The sequence below is a fragment of the Hemiscyllium ocellatum genome, chromosome 11 (assembly GCF_020745735.1).
Source record: "Hemiscyllium ocellatum isolate sHemOce1 chromosome 11, sHemOce1.pat.X.cur, whole genome shotgun sequence".
Classification (NCBI taxonomy): Eukaryota; Metazoa; Chordata; class Chondrichthyes; order Orectolobiformes; family Hemiscylliidae; genus Hemiscyllium; species Hemiscyllium ocellatum.
The window spans coordinates 1,141,340-1,168,577 of NC_083411.1; the positions used below are offsets into that span (position 1 = coordinate 1,141,340).

At 44.8% G+C, this 27,238-nt stretch overlaps 1 protein-coding gene across 3 annotated transcripts in view; it reads right to left on the bottom strand.

The window, feature by feature from the left end:
* Window positions 1-2,275: 2,275 nt before the first annotated feature.
* The window catches only part of map7d3 (MAP7 domain containing 3), a 111,391-nt gene continuing 86,428 nt past the window's right edge, over window positions 2,276-27,238 (bottom strand). For all 3 annotated transcript variants that reach the window (XM_060832379.1, XM_060832376.1, XM_060832375.1), the window contains 7 exons: window positions 22,969-23,149; window positions 20,644-20,748; window positions 17,511-17,564; window positions 16,465-16,543; window positions 13,842-13,998; window positions 8,462-8,748; window positions 2,276-2,612 (listed from right to left, as the gene is read on the bottom strand). In XM_060832379.1, the coding sequence (XP_060688362.1) occupies window positions 2,605-2,612; window positions 8,462-8,748; window positions 13,842-13,998; window positions 16,465-16,543; window positions 17,511-17,564; window positions 20,644-20,748; window positions 22,969-23,149 (871 nt within the window). In that variant the 3' untranslated portion in view covers window positions 2,276-2,604. The remainder of the gene's footprint in view (window positions 2,613-8,461; window positions 8,749-13,841; window positions 13,999-16,464; window positions 16,544-17,510; window positions 17,565-20,643; window positions 20,749-22,968; window positions 23,150-27,238) is intronic.

Below are 27,238 nucleotides of genomic sequence, written 5' to 3' on the forward strand. Positions count from 1 at the left end.
GTGGCTGGAGAGAACGTGAGTGACAGACAGAAGAATGGTCACAGGTTGAGAGATGGGAATGAGCTGACAGCTTACATTAGGTAGAATAATCTCCCAAAGGGCAGACTCAGCCACTAAAAGATCACAAAATCAAACGCATGTCACAAACAAATTTAATTCTGCAATTCTAACAAACGTGTCTTTCAGCTCTGAGTCAGAATTGAGAATTTCCTGTCTATAGTTCCATCATTTCTGTGAACAGTAGCTTTATTTTAACACTTCCTTTAAAAAAGTTAAGTTTTAACAAATAGAACTGGGACAATTCAACTGTCAACAGTGAGGTAAAGACACCTATTACCCTGCAATTGGAGAGATGGAACATCCATTCAGGACATGGCAAGAGACCAGAATGGCAAAGGCCACCTCATATGAAAACAAAGCTGGTCTGTATACCTGGTCAGACAAAACACAGAGCAAAGGAAAGGAATGAAACATCACCCGAATACACTCACTGCCAAAATCAAAGTTAAAACTCACACAACACCATGTTATAGTCTGACAGGTTTGTCTGGAAGCACTAACTTTCAGAGCACTGCTCCTTCATCAGGTGGTTGTGGAGTATAAGACAGTAAGACAGAGTTTATACCAAAACTTTAGTGTGACGTAAGTGAAATGATATATTGAAAAAGACCTGGTTTGTTTGTTAAGTCTCTCATCTTTTAGAATGAACATGTTGGTTTCAGTTCTTTCATATGTAAATCACAGAACATTGAAAAGTTATATTCTCAAGTGAACTTTAACAGTTGGTGTCATACCCAGCACAGATAATGTATTGAAGGTGTGAGCTTTCCGGTGTGAGGCTGTCTGTTCCACAACGGTCAGACTGATTCTCATCTAAAAAATGGATTCACAGAATCTTACATGGGTTCATGCAGTTTTTGAGCAAAATAAAATATAATTCCTACAAGTTCACCCCACAAACGTATGTGTGTATGTAGGTAGTGCAATGGTGATCACCTGTAATGTGACAAGAACCCAAGGTCCCAGTTGAGGCCTTCCCCTATTGGTATGGAACTTAGCTATCAGCCTCTGCACGGCTACTTTTCGCTGCTGTCTGTCCCGAAGTCCGCCTTGGAGAATGGTCACCCGACGGTCCGAGGTTGAATGTCCCGGACCACTGAAGTGATCTCCGACTGGGAGGGAACCGTCCCGTTTGGTGATTCTTGTGTGGTGTTAATTAATCCATTGTCGTAGGCTCTGCTCAGTCTCGTCAATGTACCATGCCTCAGGGCAACCTTGCCTGCAGCATATCAGATAGACAACGTCCGCTAAGTCACATGAGTACCTGCGGTGTCCATGGTGGGAGGTGTCCCCATGCATAATGGTGGTATCCGTGTCGATACTTTGACATGTCTTGCAGTGGCCACCGTGACACCATACAACCGTGTCATGGTGAATGCTGCAAGACGTGTCTGAATGTTGATACGGATACCCCATTACACATGGGGACACCTCCCACCATGGACACCGCAGATACTCATGTGACTTAGCCGACGTTGTCTATCTGATATGCTGCAGGCAAGGATGCCCTGAGGCATGGTACACTGGGGAGACCGAGCAGAGGCTACGGCAATGGATGAATTAACACCACACAAGAATCACCAAACGGGACGGTTCCCTCCCAGTCAGAGATCACTTCAGCGGTCCGGGACATTCAACCTCGGGCCGTCGGGTGACCATCCTTCAAGGTGGACTTCGGGACAGGCAGCAGCGAAAAGTAGCCGTGCAGAGGCTGATAGCCAAGTTTGGTATCCATAGGGAGGGCCTCAACCGGGACCTTGGGTTCATGTCACATTACAGGTGATCACCATTGCACTGTACGCACACACACACACACACACATATCAACCCCTCCAACCATATACACATACACACACACACACACACATACATACAAGTTTGTGGGGTGAACTTGTACTTGTAGGAATTATATTTTATTTTGCTCAAAAACTGCATGAACCCATGTAAGATTCTGTAAATCCATTTTTCAGATGAGAATCAGTCTGACCGTTGTGGAACAGACAGTCTCACTTGAGAATGCAACTTCTAAATGTTCTGTGATTTACATATGATAGAACTGAAACCAACATGTTCATTCTGAAGGATGAGACACTTAAACAATCCAGGTCTTTTTCAATATATCATTTCACTTACGTCACATCAACTTTTGCTATAAATTCCATGTCACACGATCTCATACTCCACAACCTCCTGATGAAGGGGCAGTATTCCGAAAGCTAGTGCTTCCGAATGAACCTGTTAGACTATAACCTGGTGCTGCATGATTTTTAACTTTGTACACCCCAGTCCAACAAAATCAAAAGAACATCAGTCACTGAGAAAAATAAAACAATGCAGTCAAGGAACATGCCCCTGAAATGTTGAACGGTGCAAATGAGCATCTCTGTGACATTGCACATGCCACCTTTGTTACGATCTTGTTAATTCTTCTGGGAAAGAGGAGCAAACTCCAGAGAAGCAGCTTCATGTAACAAGGCTTTCAGCACGGAGTAAAAACACTGATTATACACGTGCAATCACAAGTGATGTTCAGGATCAAGCGGTTTAGAGTCCTGGGAACACAACAAATTGAGAGGGTTATATACAATAGGAATTGACAGAACAGGGCAAAAAACCCTCAATGTTGATGTTGCTGCTGCACAGAAACCTTTCTTTACCCATTTGATCTTATTCTTTATCAGCATATTCTCCTCTCCCTCACGGGTTTACTGCATTCCTCTTAAACAAACTTGAACCATTTTGCTCAGTGCGTCTTTGTGGTGCACATTCTCCACACTCAGGATGAAGAAACTTCTTTCTGACCTCCTGGTTTAATTCCCCATCTTATCTGGCTGACCTCGAATTTTGATCTTTTCAAACTGTGATTATTTCCTCTGTGCCTAACACATTTGACATTAAGCCAAAGATTGGTTTGCTCTTTTTGAAATGGCCTTATAACCTGCATCACTCCTTTTACTGCTGTGCACATCTGCATCCTCTTTGCTTATTCTTTCCTTTCAAAGTGAACCACCTCCCACTGACCGTGATTGAAAGTGATTTGCTGATTACCACATTCTACTGTCAGGAGGTTAAAACATCAAAACATATCTTTTCAGGATAAGGAAAAGGGTGGCAAAATGAATTTCACTTTAAATCTTAGGATGAAGAAGAGTTTGCTAGAAGGTGACTGATTTTGTTTGTTGTGAATGGCACCAGACTTGTTCCTGTGATGTGGATATGGCTGCCTGGACCAGCATTTATTTGAGAAGGTGGGGGTGAGCTGCCTTCTTGAACTGTTGCAGTCCATGTGCTGTGACTTGACCCACAATATCTCAGGGAGGGGATTCCAGGATTGTGACCCAGTGATACTAAAGGAATAGTGATATATTTCCAAACCAGGATGGTGAGTGGCTTGCAGGCAGTGGTGTTCCCATGTATATGCTGCCCTTGTTCTTCTAGATGGTAGTGGTCATGGGTTTGGAAGGTGCTATCTAAGAAGCCTTGGTGAATTTCTGCAGTGCATCTTGCAGATGGTACACACTGCTGATACAGATAGAGGGAACAGATACCTGAGGATGTGGTACCAATCAAGTGGCTGCTGTGTCCTGGATGGTGTCAAGCTTCTTGAGTGTTGTTGGAGCTGCCTCCATCCAGACAAGTGTGGAAGCAGTTTGAGGAGGTGAGTTACTTACTGCAGTATTTCTAACTTCTGTTGAAAATAAAATTATTACTTTGGATATGTTGCTACATTATATCTTCCATTCAGTCTCAAGCTGATTGATCGAGGTCTGATCCAGTTGAGGGATGGGCTAGGCTATGCTGAGGGCAGCAGTGAGTATACCATGGTTCTGCAGGCACATACTGGCACAGAGTTGGTACAATGCCATGTTTCCTTCCCTGAAGCGTATGACTGAAAAGCAACTTTAGGACAACACTCCAACAGCTCTATGGCACTTTTTCCTGAGACCAGATTTCTTGAAACTGTTCAAATTCTGAAACTGCTACAGTGGGATTGGAGTTACATAGAACATAGAACATAGAAGGATACAGCGCAGTACAGGCCCTTCGGCCCTCGATGTTGCGCCGACCGAGTCCTACCTAACCTATACTAGCCCAATAACTTCCAAATGCCTATCCAATGCCCGCTTAAATGAACATAAAGAAGGAGAGTTCACCACTGATACGGGCAGGGCATTCCATGAACTCACAACCCGCTGTGTGAAGAATCTACCCCTAACATCTGTCCTATACCTACCACCCCTTAATTTAAAGCTATGTCCCCTAGTAACACCTGACTCCATTAGCGGTAAAAGGTTCTTAGTATCTACCCTATCTAAACCCCTAATCATCTTATACACTTCTATCAGATCTCCCCTAAACCTTCTCTTCTCCAATGAGAACAGCCCCAAGTGCCTCAGCCTTTCCTCATAAGATTTTCCTACCATTCCAGGCAACATCCTGGTAAACCTCCTCTGCACTCGTTCTAAAGCTTCCACATCCTTCCTATAGTATGGCGACCAAAACTGCACACAATACTCCAGATGAGGCCTCACCAGAGTCTTATACAACTGCAACATGACCTCAGGACTCCGGAACTCAATTCCTCTGCCAATAAAGCCCAGTACACCATATGCCTTCCTCACAGCACTATTTACCTGGGTGGCAACTTTCAGAGATCTGTGTACATAGACACCAAGATCCCTCTGCTCATCCACACTACCAAGTAGCCTACCATTAGCCCAGTAATCCATCATCTTGTTATTCCTACCAAAGTGAACGACTTCGCACTTAGCTACATTGAATTCCATTTGCCACATTTCCGCCCAGCTCTGCAACTTATCTATATCCCGCTGTAACCTACCACTTCCTTCCTCACTATCCACAACTCCACCGACTTTCGTGTCATCCGCAAACTTGCTTACCCAGCTTTCAAGTCCTTCCTCTAGATCATTTATAAAGATAACAAAAAGCAATGGTCCCAAAACAGATCCTTGTGGTACACCGCTAGTAACTGCGCTCCAAGATGAACATAATCCATCAACTACTACCCTCTGTCTCCTTCCAGCCAGCCAATTCCTAATCCAAACCTCTAATGTATCCTCAATGCCATACCTCCGAAGTTTTAGCATTAGCCTACCATGGGGAACCTTATCGAACGCCTTACTAAAATCCATATACACAACATCTACTGTTTTACCCTCATCCACTTCCTTAGTCACCTTCTCAAAGAACTCAATAAGGTTTGTGAGGCACGACCTGCCCTTCACAAAACCATGCTGGCTATCCCTGATCACGTTATTCCTACCCAGATGTTCATAAATCTTATCCCTTACCATTCTCTCTAAGACTTTGCCCACCACTGAAGTCAGACTCACTGGCCTATAGTTACTAGGGCTATCCCTACTCCCTTTCTTGAACAATGGGACCACATTCGCTATCCTCCAGTCCTCTGGTACTATTCCCGTTGACAATGACGACATAAAAATCCAGGCCAATGGCTCTGCTATCTCCTCCCTAGCTTCCCATAGGATCCTGGGGTAAATGCCATCAGGCCCAGGAGACTTGTCTATATTCATCCTTTCCAATATTCCCAAAACCTCTTCCCTGCATATTTCCAGGGCATCCATTCTAATTATTTGTGATTCCATATTCACATCAGCAACAGTGTCCTGTTCCTGAGTGAATACTGATGAAAAGTACTGATTTAATGTCTCTCCAATCTCCTCCGCCTCCACACACAACTTCCCACTACTATCCTTGACTGGACCGATACCTACCCTAGTCATCCTTTTATTCTTGACATACCTATAGAAAGCCTTTGGGTTTTCCCTAATCCTGCCAGCTAAAGACTTTTCATGTCCCCTTCTCGCTTCTCTTAGCTCCCTCTTTAGCTCCTTCCTGGCTACCTTATAACTCTCAATCGCCCCTACTGAACCTTCACGCCTCATCTTTACATATGCCGCCTTCTTCCCTTTCACAAGGGACTCCAATTCCTTACTAAACCACGGCTGCCTCACAAGGCCCTTTACACCATGCCTGACTGGTACATACCTATCGAGGACACGCAGTAGCTGCTCCTTGAACAATCCCCACATCTCATTAGTGTTCTTCTCTTGAAGCCTGTTTTTCCAATCCACACAACCTAAGTCATGCCTCACTGCATCATAATTTCCCTGCCCCCAGCTATAGCTCTTGCCCTGCGGCGCACGATTATCCCTCTCCATCACTAAAGTAAAAGTCACCGAGTTGTGGTCACTGTCCCCGAAGTGCTCACCTACCTCCAAGTCTAACACCTGGCCTGGTTCATTACCTAGAACCAAATCCAATATAGCCTCCCCTCTTGTTGGCCTGTCGACATATTGTGTCAGGAAACCCTCCTGCACACATTGTACAAACACCGACCCATCTAATGAACTCGAGCTATAGCTCTCCCAGTCAATATCTGGGAAGTTAAAGTCCCCCATAACAACCACCCTGCTACCTTCACTCTTTTCCTGAATCATCCTCGCAATATTATCCTCTACTTCTCTAGGACTATTAGGAGGCCTGTAGAAAACACCTAACAGGGTGACCTCACCTTTCCTATTTCTAACCTCAGCCCAAACTACCTCAGATGGCAAGTCCTCTTCCATCGTCCATTCCACTGCTGTGATACTGTCTTTGACAAGTAATGCCACGCCTCCCCCTTTTTTACCCCCATGTCTGATCCTACTAAAACATTTGAACCCTGGAACGTGCAACAGCCATTCTTGTCCCTGTTCTACCCACGTCTCTGTAATGGCCACAACATCGAAGTCCCAGGTACCAACCCACGCTGCAAGTTCACCTACCTTATTCCTTATACTTCTGGCATTGAAGTATACACACTTCAATCCACCTTTCTGGTTACAGGCACCCTCCTTAGAGATCGCTGCATTATTCCTAACCTCCCTACACTCAAGGTCCTGTACCCTAAAGCTACAGTCCAGGTTCCCATGACCCCGCGGAGTTAGTTTAAACCCTCCCAAAGAGCACTAGCAAACCTCCCCCCAAGGACACTGGTGCCCCTCAGGTTCAGGTGTAGCCCATCCTTTTTATAGAGGTCCCACCTTCCCCAGAAACCGGAATCCCTCCCTCCTGCACCATCCCTGTAGCCACGCATTTAACTGCTCTCTCTCCCTATTCCTCGACTCTCTATCACGTGGCACAGGTAACAAACCAGAGACTACAACTCTGTTTGTTCTAACTCTGAGCTTCCAACCTAGCTCCCTGAAAGCCTGTCTGACATCCTCACCCTTCTTCCTACCTATATCGTTGGTGCCAACGTGGACCACGATCTGGGGCTGCTCCCCCTCCCCCTTAAGGACCCGGAAAACACGATCAGCGACATCACGTACCCTTGCACCTGGGAGGCAACATACCAAACGTGAGTCCCTGTCGCCCCCACAAAACCGTCTGTCTGTACCCCTCACTATCGAGTCCCCAAGAACTATTGCTCTACCTTTCTCCACCCTACCCTTCTGAGCAACGGGGCCAGGCTCCGTGCCAGAGGCCTGAACCTCGTTGCTTGCCCCTGGTAAGTCATCCCCCCCACAAGTATCCAAAACGGTATACTTGTTCTTGAGGGTAATGACCGCAGGGGGTCCCTGCACTGGCTTCCTCCTCCCACTCCCCCTCACTGTCACCCATCTATCTTGAACTTTCGGAGTAACTACTTGCCTAAAGCTCCGATCTATGACCTCCTCTGCCTCCCGAATGATCCGCAGTTCATCCAACTCCAGCTCCAGTTCCCTAACACGGGTTTGGAGGAGCTGGAGATGGGTGCACTTCTTGCAAGTGTACTCAGCAGGGACGCTAATGGCTTCCCTCACCTCATACATGTTGCAAGAGGAACATTGCCCTCTCTGCACTGCCATCCCTCTAAAAGTAAGCTTTCCTTAAAAAAAAACAACAAAAACCAACTAAATCTAAAGAAACAAACAAGGAAAATGCAGCACTTACCCGCTAGTCACAATTGGTCTTATTATTAGGTTAGAGGAGGTGGAAGGGTGGGAGGCTCTACTCGTGTAGTGCCTCGGGTGACTCGCCTACGCGTTTAAATAAGGGGAGAGGGAAAAAAACCTTACCCAGGTAACCTAGCGCGCCTTCCGGGTCTGCTACCGCTTTTTAAAAGGAAAACTTTAAATTTACAACTATTAAATAAACGACCAAACTTACCCACCAGCCGTCGCGAAGTCTTCCGAGAGACTGAGGCCTAAAACTCGGAGCCCGCGTTTAAATAAGAGTTGTTTTCGGAATAACCGGTCCAACACACAGCATTACTGTAAGCAATTTCTATCAACTTCAACTGCACTGGTTACAGGGCCACCTTTAAATGATGCCCCAAGAATCAGGACAAACTATCACCGAAGACACTGTCAGAATGTCTTGAATCAAACTTTACCTGATGTTTCCTCAATAGGTGCGGCCAAGGATGTCATTCTGCCTCCATTTCCTTCAAGTGCACTGATATGGCTCTCCGAGATGCCAGCAATATCAATCAAGTGTTGGTTACAGGCATCAGCACTGCAGGGAGTGACTGCTAATTTGGTGGCCTTTGAACAAACATCAAGTCCAATATAATCCTTGAGGATCCATGTACTTGCTTTGCCATTGTGATGCCCAACACTTCGATCCACTTCATTTACATGCAAGAGTTCAGATACAACACAGTCTTCCTTTGGTATGGGGCTGAAGCAGGAGAGAGAGCAGAACGAGATTGACGTGAATAAAGAGAGGATTATGCGCCTTATGTTTGCTCCAATCATTTACCTCGAATAAATTACACCATTTCTGACTTCTTATTTACCTGGCTATCATTACTATTTGGCAAGTTACAGATCACTGGTGCCAGTTTAAACAGGGCAACTATTAATTCTGAAATAATTGCCGAAAGTGCTGGAGAAACTCAGTAGATCCAGCAGCACCTGTGCAAAGGGAAACAGAATTAACGTTTCCAGTCCAATATGACTCGTGTTTTTATGTAACTCATAATTCTGTTCAGTTTCTCTATATTTAGGTTTTGTTTCAGCTTAATGAGCTGTACAATGTGATAACTTTGGGTCAGTAAACACAATCTCAGCTGTCTCCACAGCAAGATCCCAAGTAGAAAGGTCATGAATGACCCAACACCTGAACCACCAAATGAGTCTTAACAAACCAGGTCACCTTGTAACCACGGCAGCGTGCAACTCCCCAGATACTTAACTGGAACATCAGTAAGGGTTGTACACGGAGGCCAGGAGGGGTTGGAATATGAACACAACCTTCTCACTCACCATGAGAATGCAATTGCTAAATTAAGCAGACACTTGTTTCAGATTTGAAATGTATCTTGTCATTTATTAACATGTAGATAATTCTCATACTCCTTAAAGAGTAAAATCCGTGGTTAGACACAATACCCAGGGGCCAAGTATTTAACACTCAGACTTACAAGTAACCATCAACATAATTGGTCTGGGAGGGCTGTGATACGAGTTACAGCTCTATTCCTTTCAAGCCATCTCTGGCACACTACTCTTGTCAGGCAGCTCAATGACAAGGCACTGGTGTAGGACAGGTTCATTGAAATCATCCCACACAATTGTAGAAGGTGTAACAGTAGCCAATTCACCCCCTCCCGCTTCACAATTCATTACTTCTCTCAGCCCCCACACACACCTTCCAGGCAAAGCAGTGATTATGCGTACTTCCTTCAAACACAATGCAGACTCCTTTACAGAGATGAGACCACTTTGCAGATCACTTCCACTCTGCCTGCTTGCCAGCTGTTAGCCGGTTCTAAACCCATCTTGTTCCCATGTTAACACGTCCACCCTGGGCCTGCTACAGTGTTCCAAAAAAGCACAGTGCAAGCTGGAGGAGCACCACCTCATTTTCCACTTTGGCACTTTACAGCCTCTAGGACTCAACATTGAACTCCACCACTTCAGAATATCACCTATGCCTTCTATTTTTCTAAAACCACCACCTGTGTCCTGTTGACTTTGCGCTTAGTAGAGTGGACTAATTTGCTCCTTCCATAACTAATATTTACAACTATTATACACCTCTCCCATTCCTTTACCACCATTAGCACTGCCCCTTGCCTTTGCCTCTGGGTACACTCACATCGGTTCCACCCTCTCTTTCTCCCCATCTGTGTCAGGCTTAAAAACTACTTTACAACAACTTTCAGTTCTGAAGAAGTCAAAATGAACATGGAACTTTAATTCACTCGCTCTCCACAGATGCTGCAAGGCGAGTGCCTCCAGTACCATCTGTTTTTATTTCACTTTTCCAGCAGGTGCAGGGTTTTGCTTTTATTAGTTTAGGTTCACATTCTTTCCTGCTGCCACAGTTCTGGTCAAAGCTCCCACTAGACCACAGGTTTCCATTTTGTTCGGAGCACCGATTTAAACTATTGCATTCATTTGGTCTCTAAACTCATTCTTCCCATTACCACGTCCACTGAGATATTGTGAACTATACCTACATGGAAAAGCATGCGCACCCACCCCCACACACACTCCCTCGCTCCCACACACACACACACACACACCCTCGCTCTCCCACACACACACACACACACACCCTCGCTCTCCCACACACACACACACACACACCCTCGCTCTCCCACACACACACACACACACACCCTCGCTCTCCCACACACACACACACACACACCCTCGCTCTCCCACACACACACACACACACACCCTCGCTCTCCCACACACACACACACACACACACCCTCGCTCTCCCACACACACACACACACACACCCTCGCTCTCCCACACACACACACACACACACCCTCGCTCTCCCACACACACACACACACACACCCTCGCTCTCCCACACACACACACACACACACACACACACCCTCGCTCTCCCACACACACCCTCGCTCTCCCACACACACCCTCGCTCTCCCACACACCCTCGCTCTCCCACACACCCTCGCTCTCCCACACACCCTCGCTCTCCCACACACCCTCGCTCTCCCACACACCCTCGCTCTCCCACACACCCTCGCTCTCCCACACACCCTCGCTCTCCCACACACCCTCGCTCTCCCACACACCCTCGCTCTCCCACACACCCTCGCTCTCCCACACACCCTCGCTCTCCCACACACACACTCGCTCTCCCACACACACACTCGCTCTCCCACACACACACTCGCTCTCCCACACACACACTCGCTCTCCCACACACACACTCGCTCTCCCACACACACACTCGCTCTCCCACACACACACTCGCTCTCCCACACACACACTCGCTCTCACACACACACACTCGCTCTCCCACACACACACTCGCTCTCCCACACACACACTCGCTCTCCCACACACACACTCGCTCTCCCACACACACACTCGCTCTCCCACACACACCCTCGCTCTCCCACACACACACTCGCTCTCCCACACACACACTCGCTCTCCCACACACACACTCGCTCTCCCACACACACACTCGCTCTCCCACACACACACTCGCTCTCCCACACACACACTCGCTCTCCCACACACACCCTCGCTCTCCCACACACACACTCGCTCTCCCACACACACACTCGCTCTCCCACACACACACTCGCTCTCCCACACACACACTCGCTCTCCCACACACACACTCGCTCTCCCACACACACACTCGCTCTCCCACACACACACTCGCTCTCCCACACACACACTCGCTCTCCCACACACACTCGCTCTCCCACACACACTCGCTCTCCCACACACACTCGCTCTCCCACACACACACTCGCTCTCCCACACACACACTCGCTCTCCCACACACACACTCGCTCTCCCACACACACTCGCTCTCCCACACACACTCGCTCTCCCACACACACTCGCTCTCCCACACACACTCGCTCTCCCACACACACTCGCTCTCCCACACACACTCGCTCTCCCACACACACTCGCTCTCCCACACACACTCGCTCTCCCACACACACTCGCTCTCCCACACACACTCGCTCTCCCACACACACTCGCTCTCCCACACACACTCGCTCTCCCACACACACTCGCTCTCCCACACACACTCGCTCTCCCACACACACTCGCTCTCCCACACACACTCGCTCTCCCACACACACTCGCTCTCACACACACACTCGCTCTCCCACACACACTCGCTCTCCCACACACACTCGCTCTCCCACACACACTCGCTCTCCCACACACACTCGCTCTCCCACACACACTCGCTCTCCCACACACACTCGCTCTCCCACACACACTCGCTCTCCCACACACACTCGCTCTCCCACACACACACACACGCTCTCCCACACACACACCCACCCTTGCTCACCCCCCTCCCTCACCCACCCCCCTCTCTCTCACACACACACACCCTCGCTCACCCACCCCCCTCACACACACACACTCCCTCGCTCACCCACCCCCCTCACAAACACACACACACTCTCCCTCGCTCACCCACCCCCCTCACAAACACACACACACTCTCCCTCGCTCACCCACCCCCCTCTCTCACACACACACACACTCTCCCTCGCTCACCCACCCCCCTCTCTCACACACACACACACACACACACTCCCTCGCTCACCCACCCCCCCTCTCACACACACACACACTCCCTCGCACACACACCCACACACACACCCACCCACACACCCACCCTCTCCCTCGCTCACACACACACACATAAATCCATGGGGTGAATTTATAATTGCAGATACATTCTATTTTGTTCAAAAAGCGCACAATCTGTAGGCAGTCAACGTGACAATTTTTAAATTCTTGTTTTTGAAATTACAGCTGAAAATGTGTTGCTGGTTTAAGTGCAGCAGGTCAGGCAGCATCCAAGGAAGGAAATTCGACGTTTCAGGCACAAGCCCTCCTGATGAAGGGCTCTGGCCCGAAACGTCGAATTTCCTGTTCCTTGGATGCTGCCTGACCTGCTGCGCTTTAACCAGCAACACATTTTCAGCTCTGATCTCCAGCAGCTGCAGACCTCACTTTTTACTTTTGAAATTACAGGCCTACTCCAGATTGGGTCTAGACAGACTCTAACCTCATACCTTTTAATGCATTGTCTGAGCTGAGATGTCTTTTTTTTAATATATTGAAAAGTTATCTTGGGGCAATAAATTCTGGGATTTACATATTAATCTATTGAAACCTTCATCACCATTCTAGGCGATTACAGACTCTAGAGCCATCTCGCTTTTGTATAATACCTTGCATCAGTTGTATGACACTTTGATCATTCTCTTATACGTTTGCTCGCTGAGCTGTAAGGTTCGCTTTCATGAAAGTGAACCTTCCTGGTCAGTGAGCAAACCTACATCCAGAACCTCAATCTCAATCGTCTCAAAACTCATCATTCTCTTATAAATTCTGTGCCCTCTGTATCCGGCCCATTAGTTACCTGACCAAGGAGCAGAGCTCCGAAAGCTTGTATTTCAAGTACAAAGATGTGCAGGTGAGGTGAATTGGCCATGCTAAATTGTCCGTAGTGTTAAGGGCAGGGGTCTGGGAGGGTTGCGCTTTGGCGGGTCAGTGTGGACTTGTTGGGCTGAAGGGCCTGTTCCCACACTGTAAATAATCTAATCTAATTTAAAAAAAAACCTGTTGGACTATAACCTGGTGTTGTGTGGCTTCTGACATTGGAAAATTAAACTCAGCTCTCAAACATTCCCAAAGCATCTGTTCAATGTTTCCACAAAATCGTAACTAGGTTCCAGAAATTCCAGTTTATTCTGTAAAATGACACAGAAGACGAAAGACAAACCCACCTCATATCCACTGTCTGGTCTTTGTTCAAATGATCGCTGGTGATATTCATCGCATCAACACCATTCAGCTCCGCTATCTCATCGGAGACGGCTCCATCCGACAACTCGGCATTTTCTTGGCCAATCTCTTGAAGCTCATCAATTCCGTCGGTGCTATCTAATTATCAAATTACAAATAACATATACAGCTTTTACTTCAAATTGAATATCATAAAGACCACATCTGATAACAGTGCATCCTGCAGTATATTCAATATATACATAAGACATAATAAGATAGAAAAGTAAACAAACAAATGTGGCTGTGTAAAGTGGAAACATTTTCCTATTTGTTTCAGGATTTTGAGGGAACCTAATGTCAATTCAAAGGAGCACAGATTTGGAGGGCGAATGGAAGAGGAGTTGGGTTCTAGTCAGGACCATAATTGGGACCAGCGACGATAATTCTATTCATTTTAAAATAGTGATGGAAGAGGATAGACCAGATCTAACAGTTGAAGGTCTAAACTGGAGGAAGGCCAATGTTGACGATATGAGGCCAGAACTTGCAAAGGTTGACTGGGGGGCAGGTGTTCACAGGTAAAGGGACTGCTGGAAAATTGGAAGCCTTCAGAAATGAGATAACAGAGTCTAGAGATTGTATATTCATTCCCATTAGGGTGAACGGCAAGGCTGATGGGTGTACGGAATGCTGGATGAGTACAGAAATTGTGCTTTTGGTTAAGAAAATGAAGGAGCATATGTCAGGGATAGACAGCAGAGATCGAGTAAATCCTTAGAAAAATATAAAGGCAGTAGGAGTATACTTGAAAGGGAAATCAGGAGGGCAAAAAGGGGACATGAGATAGCTTTGGCAAATAGGGTTAAGGAGAATCCAAAGGGATTCTACAAATACATTAAGGACAAATGGTAACTAGGGAGAGAATAGGGTCCCTGAAAAGGTCAGCATGGCAGTCTGTGTGAGAGTTACTAAACGAGTATTTTTGCGACAGTATTTATTGTGGAGAAGATATAGAATGTGGGGAAATAGATGGTGACATCTTGAAAAATGTCCAGATTACAGAGGAGAAAGTGCTGGATGTCTTAAAATGCATAAAAGTGGATAAATCCTCAGGACGCGAGGTGTTATGTTCAACTGTGGGAAGCTAGGAAAGTGATTGCTGGGCCCTTTGCTGAGATATTTGTGTCACTGATAGTCACAGGTGAGGTGCCGGAAGACTTGAGGTTGGCTAACGTGGTACCACTATTTAAGAAAGGGGTAAGAAAAATCCAGGGAATTTAGACCGGTGAGCCTGACCTCAACAGCGAAGTTGTGGGAGGGAATCCTGAGGGACAGGATTCACATGTATTTGGAAAGGCAAGGACTGATTAGAGATAGTCAACATGGCTTTGTGCATGGGAAATCATGTCTCACAAACTGGATTGAGTTTTTAAAATAAGTAAAAAGGAGGCAGAGCAGTGGAATGTGATCTATATAGACTTCAGTAAGGTGTTCGACAAGGTTCCCCATGGTAGACTGGTTAGCAAGGTTAGATCTCATGGAATACAGGTAGAACTAACCACTTGGATACAGAACTGGCTCAAAAGGTAGAAGACCGAGTGATGGTGGAGAGTTGATTTTCAGACTGGAGGCCGGTGACCAGTGGTGTGTCACAAGATCGGTGCTGAGTCGACTGTTTTTTGTCATTTACATAAATGATTTGGATATGAGCAGAACAGGTATACTTAGTAGGTTTGCAGACAATACCAAAATTGGAGGTGTAGTGGACAGCAAATAAGGTTACCTCAGATTACAATGGGATCTTGATCAGATGGGCCAATGGGGTGAGAAGTGGCAGATGAGTTTAATTTAGATACATGTAAGGTGTGGCATTTAGGAAAGATAAATCAAAGCAAGACTTATACACTTAATGGTAAGGTCCTAGGGAGTGTTGCTGAACAAAGAGACCTTGGAGTGCAGGCTCATAGCTCCTTGAAAGTAGAGTCTCAGATAGATAGGATAGTGAAGGTGGTGTTTGGTATGCTTTCCTTTATTGGTCAGTGCATGGAGTACAGGAGTTGGGAGGTCATGTTGTAGCTGTACAGGACATTGGTTAGGCCACTGTTGGAATATTGTGTGCAATTCAGGTCTTCCTCCTATGGAAAGGATGTTGTGAAACTTGGAAGGGTTCAGAAAACATTATGAAATCATGAGGGGCATGGATAGGATAAATAGACAAAGTCTTTTCCCTAGGGTGGGGGCTGTTCAGAACTAGAGGATACAGGTTTAGGGTGAAGGGAAAGATTGACAAGGTACCTAAAAGGCAACTTTTTCACACAGAGGGTGGTACGTGTATGGAATAAGCTGCCAGAGAAGTGGTGGAGGCTGGTACAATTACAACACTTAAGAGGCACCTGGAAGAGTATATGAATAGGAAGGGTTTGGACAGATATGGGCCGGGTGCTGTCAATTCATTAGATTTTCTTTTGTACTGAGACTAGGTTTTCTCTGAAATGGGAAGCCCTCCTTCTGAAGTTAGAGAGAGGTGACTATTCAGGAGTCAGCATTTGCAGACATGTTCAATACAGAGCCAGCATTTTAACAGTACTAACCCAATGGTAAAAGATGTGCTGAATCACTCACCTATTTCATCTGCATCCTCGTACTTGTGTTCATCCTCACTGCTCTCCTCAGCGGCAGCATTATCGGATCTTCCTTCCATCTGTGTCAACGGAGAAGGATCACCATTTGAGCATTCTTGAACAATATTTACAAATCCACATTTCACAAGACCATTCACTCCTCAAGCCCAATCCACAATTTAATTCTATCCTAGATGATCTGCATCTTATCTCTATTCTTAAACCTTCAATAGCCTGTAACGGTCTCACTTTTAAATTTTCAATTACTCATGCCCCTCACCACAATTGCAACTTAGGGAGGAAGAATCCTAAATTTCCAATGGAAATAACCTCCAAAATAAAGGTTACAAATATACCCATCGTTAGGTGACTACGTGGATTTTGTGCGACATTTCAGACAGGTTTTGGACTCAGACCTGGGCTTTCCAATAACAGCTGATCCACTGGGGTCTATTACAACCACAAGGGCAACGTGAGATTTAAAAATCCTCACTCATGGCACACTGGCCTCGCTGACTGCGCCCAGCATTTATTGCCCGTCCCTAGCTGCCTTCTTGAATTGTTGCAGTCCATGTGCTATAGGTAAAGCCACAATGTCGTTACAGATGGAATTTTAGGAATCTGACCCAGTGATAGTGAAGGAATGGCAATGTATTTCCAAGTTGGGATGGTAAATGACTTGGAGGGGAACCTGAGATTGTTCCGATCTTATCCTAGCTTGCTGATTTGATCAGCAGTAAGATTCTGTCACACCTGTGTGCCTCCCAGGAGCATTCACATTCGGAGTGGTGATAACCTTTTGTTGTGCATAGGTTTTTCTTTTACGTTTTTCTGTTTAGTGTGAACATACTTGTATCATCGAGCACAGAGCTCCTGAATGCAAGCCATTGGCTAAGGACTCCGCCACAGGGCAGAAAAAACTCAACAAGCAGCAGTTGGACACTTGAATTTCAGACGACCATTTAGAGCACAGTAGTTAATGTGAAAAATAAACCACCTTTGTGAAAAATGAAGCAAGACAGACAAAACAGCTGGGAAGTGTATTACCTTCGAGTCGTCTTGGCCTGGCCCCCTTACTCTCTTCATAACCTCTGCAATTCTCTGTTGATCACAGGAAAGTACTCACTAGTGAGAACATCAGGCATTTTACAAAACATTCAAACTCATTGTTATGGATCATAGATAGAAGAATCCAATGGCTTTCAGACAGTAACACTGATATGTCAACTGGACATGATCCTGCTGATGGAAACCAATTATTTCTTTCTCATACCTAATTCAGAGATCCTAAAGAAACAGTCACCTAAGATTTAAAAGGCATATCTCAGACACATGAGCAGGGAAGCCCAGAGTTAGCAAGTAAAAGGAAGTTATTTAATTGTTCGCATTGAACTCATCACTATACTTAAATGTCTTCAAACCAACAAGTCAGGATTCACCATAGAATTATGGAGCATAACGTCAGGCCATTCAGCCCATCATACTGTTACAGCTATCCTATGTTTTGATAGAGCTAAGCTGTCGGTCCACTGAGTGCATGATAGCCCAAATGTGGATTCAAAACTTCAATAGATCAGCTCTGATCTTACTGAAGGGTGGAGCAAGTTAGAGGTGTTGAATGGCCTACCCCTCTTTACTCATATTATAACAGCTCTATTCCAGGATGTATTAAAAGATAAAACTTAGAATTTTGGCTTCAATTTAAAGGTAGAGATTGATAATTTTCAGTCTGAGATTTCCTGGCTATATACACTTCCACACAAATCTTGAACTTGCGATCCAGCTGAGAAGCTTCTGGAAGCAAGAGTGCCCTGATGTTGCTATGGCAATAATTGCTGAGGATGGAGCTAGGCTCAAAAAAAAAACTGGTTGGTTTTGGTTTTTAAAAAAGATTAACAAGACAAAGAATGTGCAGACTTCCAAAACCTGGCCCACTGTATTTCACCAAATAACTTAGTTTAGTAAGCTTACAAAAAAAATTCTAGAGAACTGGATAGGGCCAGTTAACTCTGTACAGAAGGGTCTAACTACAGAACAGATGCTGAGGGAATGTCTACATGAGTCTCAGTGTACCATAGTCAGCAATGCTTATATTGTGACCAGAAGATCATGTGGTAGGGTCATACCTGAGACCTATGCTATGATCCTTACAGCCAGACTCAGAATAAAAACTAAATCTCTCGAGTATGAGCATGTTTAAAAAAACTTGTCAGAGTCAAACTCTCAGTTTGAAAAAAGGATTAAGCTTGGAAGGTTGAGTTTAAAGGTACATATTGACATTGTTATTCGATTTACATGCTCCTCACTATCGCTTGCAATTTTTTGTGTTGGGGTTTGCATCATACAGATGCTTCTACTGCTCGGTTTTGATGCTGGAGTTCTGCCACTTATTTTCTTCCCCAGTTCTTTCAGGGATTTTATTGCTGAAATTATTATGGAGTACCAAGTCAGATCTGCCCAAATTTCTCATACCTGGGATCTGGGATCGCAACACTAGCCTGCACCCAAAACATCTCAAGGATCAGCCACTGCAGTTAATCTCCTGCCTGCCTTTGGTTCTGCTCCAAGCCCAATGAAATGAACCCTTTTCCAATTGCTAGCTTCTACTGTACATTGTTCCTAATGCTGCTCCATTACAAATCTAAACCATCAAAACAATGATCACTTTTAGTAAAAAGGTGTGGTGCTGGAAAAGCACAGCTGGTCAGGCAGCACCCGAGGAGCAGAGGCAGCCACTTCAAGCATACGCACCTCATCAGGAATGGGGGGAAAAGGGGCTGAGAGATAAATGGGAGGGGGATATGGAGCTGCGGGGGACGTAGCTAGGAATGCAATAGGCAGACAAAGTTGGGGGGCTAATGGTGATACATCAGAGTGGAGTGGAGGGTGGTGCAGATATGTGGGAGGGAAGATAGACAAGTAGGACAGGACAAGAGGGTGGTGCAGAGTTGGAGGGTTGGATCTGGGATGGGGGGGGGCGGGGGTGACGAAACTGATGAAATCCACATGGGATGCTCCAACGACATGGAACCAAAGGCGGAAGATGAGGCGTTCTTCCTCCAGGTTTCGGGTAGGTGGAGGCAGCCCAGGACTTGCACGCCCTTGGCAGCGTGGCAGTGGGGTTACTTAGTGTATGCCCAGAGATTTTCTCTGAAATATTCTGCAGGTTGGCATCCTCTCGCACCACTGTAGAGGAGACCACATCGAGAGCAACAGACACCATAGATGATGTATGGAGGTGCAAAAAAATCCCTCAGATGTGGAAGGATGCTTTGGGGCCTTGGATGGAGGGGGGGGGGGGGGGGGGGAAAGAGGTGTGGGCTCTAGTTTTACACCTTTTGTGGTGGCAGGGGAAGGTGCCAGAAGTGAAGTGTGGGTTGGTGGGGAGTATGAACCTAACAAGGGAGTCGCAGAAGAAATGGCCTCTGCACAGCGCAGATAGGGGTGGGGAGGGAAATATATCTCTGGCGGTGGGGTCTGTTTCCTCATCTACCCATCCCCAACCTCATCCCAGATCCAACCTCCAACTAGGCACTGCCCTTGGAACAGTCCCATCTGTCCATCTTCCTTCCCATCTATCCACCCCACTCTCCTCTCCGAGCAATAACCTTCATCCCCACCTTTATCTATCTATCACATTCTCAGCAACCTTCCCTGAAACCCCAACCCGCTCCCATTTATCTCTAAGCCCCACCTTGGTGTCCCCTCCACATTCTTGAAGAAGAGCTTATGCTTGAAACATTAATTCTCCTGCTCTTCAGATGCTGCCTGACCCACTGTGCTTTTCCAGCACCACACTTTTTGACTCTGATCTCCAGCATCTGCCGTCCTCACTTTTTCCTAAATGAAAATTTTTAGCCAAGTGTTGCCCACAAACACAGGGAGACACAACAGGAGCTGCTTCAGAGACTCTACCAAGGTAATTTAGTTAAGAATCTGACTGGGATAATGATCAACCTAGGGCAAAACACGACAGATAGAAACATTGCATGCCTTCCCAACACCCAGAGTGTGACTTTGCCTGGTCTTTCCTGATGCTTTACAATAACCTACATTTCAAAACTCAAGCTACATCCTTTCCAACTGTCCTAGCATTATTCTACTCCTATTTCTTAGGCTGCTGGATTTCTTGTACAATGGCTCATGGTTCTTCAATTACCCACGTCAATTAAAAACACACCTGCTTCCTCTTACGCCGTTCCTGCTCATTCTGCTGGGTGATCCGTTCTCGCTCCAGCCTCTGCCGATTAGCTTCTTCCAAAGCTTTTGCTTCTGCCTTTTCTCTCTGAAAGACAGACTCCTTGTTGACAGAATACAGATCACCTCTCAGCACAGCATCACACCGCTGCAATCGCTCAGCCATCTTCTCACCAACACAGATTTTTGTACCACTTAAATTTATGGGATCATCAAACGATTTTAAAAAGAGGTCTTTAAACAAAACACTTGACAGGATAAAATGACACTTGGTAAATTACACCTGTTCTGTGGATAAGAATTCTCCATTGTAGATCCTTTGATTTACAATAGACCGCAAGTTGCAAACAACTCATTCCATAGCAGTTATTCCAGGCAGGACTGTTCTGACAAGCAGGGAATGTAGTGTAGCAAGCAGTAATGATAATTTCAGGTTAATTAAAATCATTAAAACATACTGCTCAGTCATGGTTTGACATCAAAACAAACCATGAAGTACAGATTGCCCTAATTTCAATGTTTTAACCCAGGAAACATTCTCAACTAGTTAACAGGAGAGGACAAAGCACCATGTGCCAGGCCATTGTTGGCTTTCCATCACCACCACCTTCACAGGGAATAGGTGAGACTTTCCTGAAATATATTGATCTCTTAATCTGTAAGATTGTGATTACGCCCAAGTGAACCAATGCTGAGAAATTCTGCCTTAATCTCAAGCTACAGACTGATGCTTATTCTATTCACAGTCCAGGGTACTGCAAGGAAAATCCTTCATGTTGTGTACTTGATACTGGTGATGGCTTTTGTTCATTCATAGGACATAAGTGTTGCTGGCTAGGCCAGCATTTATTCCCCTTCCCTAGTTGGCCTCGAGAAGGTGATGGTGAGCTGCTTTCTTAAACCGCTGCAGTCCATATGTGGTATGTTGACCCATAATCCCTTTAGGAGGGAATTCCAGGACTTTGATCCAGCAACAGTGAAGGAACGGCTATATATTTCCAAGTAAGGATGAGGAGTGGCTTGGAGATGAACTGGTAGATAGTGGCATCTCCATATATCTGCTACCTTTATCCTTCTAAATGGAAGCGGTTATGTGTTTGGAAGGTGTTGCTGAAGGAACTTTGGTGAATTTCTACAGTATCTCCTGAGCATTGGTGGTGGAGGAGTGGTTATTAGCGGATGTGGTGCCAATCAAGTGGGCTTCTTTGTCCTGGATGGTGTCAAACTTCTAGAGTGTTGTTGGAGCTACACCCATCCAAGCAAGTGGGGAGTATTCCATCACACTCCTGACTTGTGTCTTGTAGGTGGTGGACAGGCTTTGGGGAGTCAGTTGTTGCAGTATTCCTAGCCTCTGACCTGCTCTTGTAGCAACTGTGTTTATGCAGCAATCCCAGTTGAGTTTCTGATCAATGGTAACACCCTAGTGCGTTTATAGTTGGAATTCAGAGATGGTAACATCATTGAATGTCATGGACAATTGTTAGATTATCTTTTACTGGTGGTCAGAACCTGGCATTTGCAGGACGTAAATGTTACTTGCCACTTGTCAGCCCAAGCCTGAATCGTGTTGCATTCAACATCTCTTTCAAAGAGCTGGTGCAAGACAATGGGCTGAATGGTCACTTTCTGAACTGTAAGGTTCCAGGAAACCCTTAAATGTTTACAACCTTTCCGATACCCATATTGTAAACTGCATCTGAAAAATATAAACCTTGCATCTGGTGAACATCTGCCATATATACTGATGTAAAATAATCTTTCAATTTAAAAAGACAAATAAAAGGCAAGCATTTCCCCTTTCTCCAGGCAAGCAAAGGATCAAAGGAATTACAATCAGCTGTCAGGCCATCGAACAAATGTCCTCAGAGTGGGCCTATTTACAAACATATCATGTTGCCTCTCGGAAGTAGCAGCAGCAGCATGATGCGCTGTGTATTGTGGTATACAACGTGCACTGTTTAAAACAACAGTGATAAAAACAATGAGAATCTGTTCATTATTCAATAAACTGATCTGAAAACATACCTATGAGTCTGGGTAAAAATTATAATGTCACAGCAGGGTGTCAACCTACTGAAGTATTATTATTCTTAAATCAAAAAGGACAAGCAGACCCACTTTCAAAAGAGCCCCTTTACATAGACAGTACTGTTGCAACAGAAAACCAGCACTGTCTTTATAATTAGGTACAAAGGAAAGAGTTTTGATGTACAGTGGTGCTTTACCAGTTCTCCAAGCTTTAATGAGACAATTGAGAACATACCCACAAAAAGCTAAACTTCACAGCTGATACAGTGTGAACTCTGACCTGGAGCTGCAGATCCAAGAGACGCTCTCTCTCTTCTTCCTCTCTACAAATCCTTTCCTCTTCAGCTTTTCTCCGAGTTTGCTCTTCTATCAGTTTTCTCTGCTCTTGTAGCAGATAGGCTTCTGCTTCCCTGTGAGCCCTCTCTTCAGCTTCTCTCTTCTTTTGCTCTTCTTTTCTGACCCTTCCAAAAAAAAAGCACAATATCCTCTGTAGTGAGTTTTAATTCCAGCAGAATTCCACCTTTGCCCAAATACAGATTGGAACTCAAAAATCATTCCTCATAATTCAAAGAAAATACAGCACAGGCGACTGCCATTCAGCCCATCGTCTTGTGATAATGTTAGCTTTTCAACCATAATCACACACCTCCGACTACCCTGTTAAATACCCTTTAAAGTTACTTCTGAAAGGAATCATAATAGCCATTTTAGCTAAATGAGGTAGATTTAATAAAGGATATCAGAGTAAAAGATCCCCTAGGAAACAGTGACCATAACATGGTCAAATTTAGCTTGAAGGGGAGAAACTTGAGTCAGAAACAAAAGCATTTAACTAACAGTAATTACAAAGCAATGAGAGTAGAATTGAATTGGACTCAGAAAGGGGTTTAGCACAAAGAAACGGCAGATGTTTAAGCAAACAGTTCATGGATTACAGTAAAGATATATTCCAGTGAGGGAAAAGAAAATATTATGGTTAATCAGGCAAGTTAGGGATAGAATCAAAGTAAACAAAAGAAGTGGCGAAGCCTGCTGGTAAACCAGGGGATTGGGCAAGTTGTACAAATCAAGAGAAGTGACCCAAGTAATAGAGGAATAAAAGCAAATTACTGCAGATGCTGGAATCTGAAACCAAAAGAGAAAATGCTGGACAATCTCAGCAGGTCTGGCAGCATCTGTAAGGAGAGAAAAGAGCGGACCCTTTGACAAAGGGTCAGTTAGACTCGAAATGTCAGCTCTTTTCTCTCCTTACAGATGCTGCCAGACCTGCTGAGATTGTCCAGCATTTTCTCTTTTAGTTAATAATAGAGGAAGATGCAAACTTTGACAGCAAACTTGCAAGTAGAGTCATATAGCATGGAAACAATCTCTTCGGTCCAACTTGTCTATGCTGACCAAATGTCAAGATGAATAGCTGAAGATTTAAATATATAAAAAGTCAGAAGCCAAAATGAACACAGACCCTTAGAGAATGAGGCTGGGGAAATAATAATGGAGCATCACAAAACAGCAGGGGAATTGAATAACACATTGTATTAGTCTTCACAGTAGAAGAAATTAATAGCATTCCACATTACGAAATAATCAAAGGGTAAAAGGAGAGGAAATAAATGTAATAAATACAATAGAGAACACAAGTTTTAGGGAACGCAATGGGTTTAAAGCTTGATCCAGTCCCTGGACTGGAGGGGACGCATCCCAGAGAATGAAAAGGAACTAAGTAATGACAGAGATAGTGGATGAACTGGTAGTTATTTTCCAAGAATCCTTAGATGCTGGAAAAGTCCGAGAGGATTGGTAACTGCTTACGTAACATTTTTATTTGAAAAGGGAAGGAAACAATAAGCCAATGAGTTTAACATCTGTTATTGGGAACATGCGAGGGTACATTATAAAGGATGCAATAGCAGAGTGTTTAGAAATACATTACATGATCAAACAGAGTCAGCAATACTTCATGAAGGGGATATCATGCTTGGCAAATTTATTAGAATACTTTGAGGTAGCAGCAAGCTGGACAGATAAAGGGGAAGCAGTGGATGTAATATATTTTGATTTTCAGAAGGCATCTGAAAGGGTACCATAAATATGGCAACTCAATAAGAGCACATGGTTTTGGATATACGAGTTGGGATAGGGGATTGGCTAACTGATAGACAAAAAGTTGGGATAAAGGAGGCATTTTCAGGGTGGACAGTGATAGGGATCAGAGCTAGGGACACAATGATTTACAATATATATGACTTAGATGAGGAAAGTGAATGCCAATTTTGAGAATGACGCAAAAATAGGTGGGAAGCAAATGATGAGGAAGATACAGAGTCATGGCAGATAGAATATATTGTGGGAATATGAGAGATTATGCACTTTAGCAGGAAGAATAAAGAAGCTTAATATCATTTAAATAGAGACAGAATTCAGAAAGCCTTGCCCATGAATCTCAAAAAGCTAGCATCCAAGTTAAGCAGGTAATTAGGGAGGTAAAACTATGTTGGCTTTTATTTTAATGAGAATAGAGTATAAAAGTCTGACGGTTTTGCTAGAACTGTAACTATGCATTATTCAGACCACACCTGGGATACTGTGAATAGCTTTGGGCTCCTTACTTAGAGGAAGATATACCAGTAATTCACACTGTTTTGACAGCGTGATTTGGTTATAACGTTGCTGAAGAATTAGGGAACAATATTTGAGAGAACACTCTGGTTGCAAGAGCACAATCCCAGCAGTGATTGGTTTGCATGCTTTGTTCTCTGTGCATGCGCCGATGTCAGCTGCTGTCAGCACGTGAGGGGTACAGGATTACAGACTGAGCAGCATCATCACAAAAACTAAACTCAGGAATGCTCAGGCTCTCTGTCGGAGACAAGAATATTCTTGGATAATTCCTGCAGGACTCCATTACTCTTATACATATCACTGCCATCCGAATTTGTTCTTGTACCTGCATATCTCACAATCTACTCCTAGGTTACCCCCCCTTTTTTTTGGAAAAATGGAAGGACATAGTAACAAGAATATTAGCAATAAGTGCCCAAGTGATAAAACTGCGGGTAGTGTACACAAAAGAAAGGCTACAATACTCGAAGAGAAGCTAGATTTAATAAAACTTTGAGCATAAAGAGAGAGAATGTGATAGAGCTCACTTAATAGGAGTCTACCATACACACTATTACAGGCATTACACACCATACACACCATTACAGGCAACACGGAAAAGATTTAAAGCAAACTATATTGCTGGAACAAGTCTGAGTGCCAGCAAATCAGAGAGGTCACGGCCAAAGGAACTTGAGGAAATGGAGAGGCTTCTAAGAGTTTGAATAAATATCAAACAAAAAAAGTGATCTGGGATAATCTTTCTCACCATAAAAGTGAAAGCCTTTACAATTGTGAAGATTTAAAAAATAAAGCTCAAAATCCTGCAGATGCAGCTGCATTAGGGGTAGCAGTGGGTGGTTTGCTGGTTTTAAGAACTGCTATGCATTCCATAATGTAAAGTTAATTGGTAGCTACACCCTATATCAAATATTCAATCTGGAAGAGACACGTTTATACTGGAAGCAAATGCCAGTAAAAACCTACATTTGTAAGAATGAAGCACACACTCCAGGTGGCAAAGGATCAGCTGACTGTGCTGCTGGACACCAATGTCACTGGAGACTAAACGCTTCAGGCTGTGGCGCTGGACCACTCTGCCAATCCACAAGTCTTGAAGAGTTATCTTAAGTCCACTCTAGCGGTCTACTTCAGCTCAAGCAAAAAAGAGATTGGGTGATTGGGCAAATGTTTTGGAAGATTTTTTTAGTGAGTATTGCAGGCAAAAAGGAATTTGGATTTCAAAGTGCTCCTCACCCTGGATAATGCACCAAGCCATTCTGGCACCACTGGTGAACTTTCTGAAAACATCAAAGTGCTAGTTCTACCACCAAACAGAACCTCTCTCATTCAACCCATAGATCCGGGTGCAATATCAGCTTTTAAAGCTGATCATTTAAGACACACATGCAAGAGTCTGACTGCAGCTCCTGACAGGGATAATAAAGGACTGCGTTCTTCAATTGTGGATGAGCTTGAACATCGAGAATGCTGTTGACATTACTGTGGAGTCTTGGGGGAGGTCAGTGAGGATTGCCTGTACGCAGTTTGGCAGCAGCTTCTCCTGGATTTTTAAAAAAGATTTTAAAGGATGTGAACGGTCAGAACAGCTCCCAAAAACCAGAAGCATTGTGCTGGCCTCGCAAAGCAGGCTGGCTTTGAAGTTGTGGAAAGTGAGGATATTCAAGGACAGCTTGAGTGCCACTGTGAAGACTTCTCTACAGCTGATCGAGAATAGCTTTTTGTTGAGGGGGAAGTGGAAGCTGGAGATGAAAAAGTAGTCGTCCAGGAGGCAGCACCATGAGGGCTTTCCACCTCACTTTTGTCTTCTATCATCAGGGAAACCGAGAGACAGTTGCAGTTCTTAGAGGACAATGATTACAACGCAGGACACAGCAGGGTAGCAGTTCATTTATTAAGATATCATCTGGCAACTTATGAACAGCTTCTTC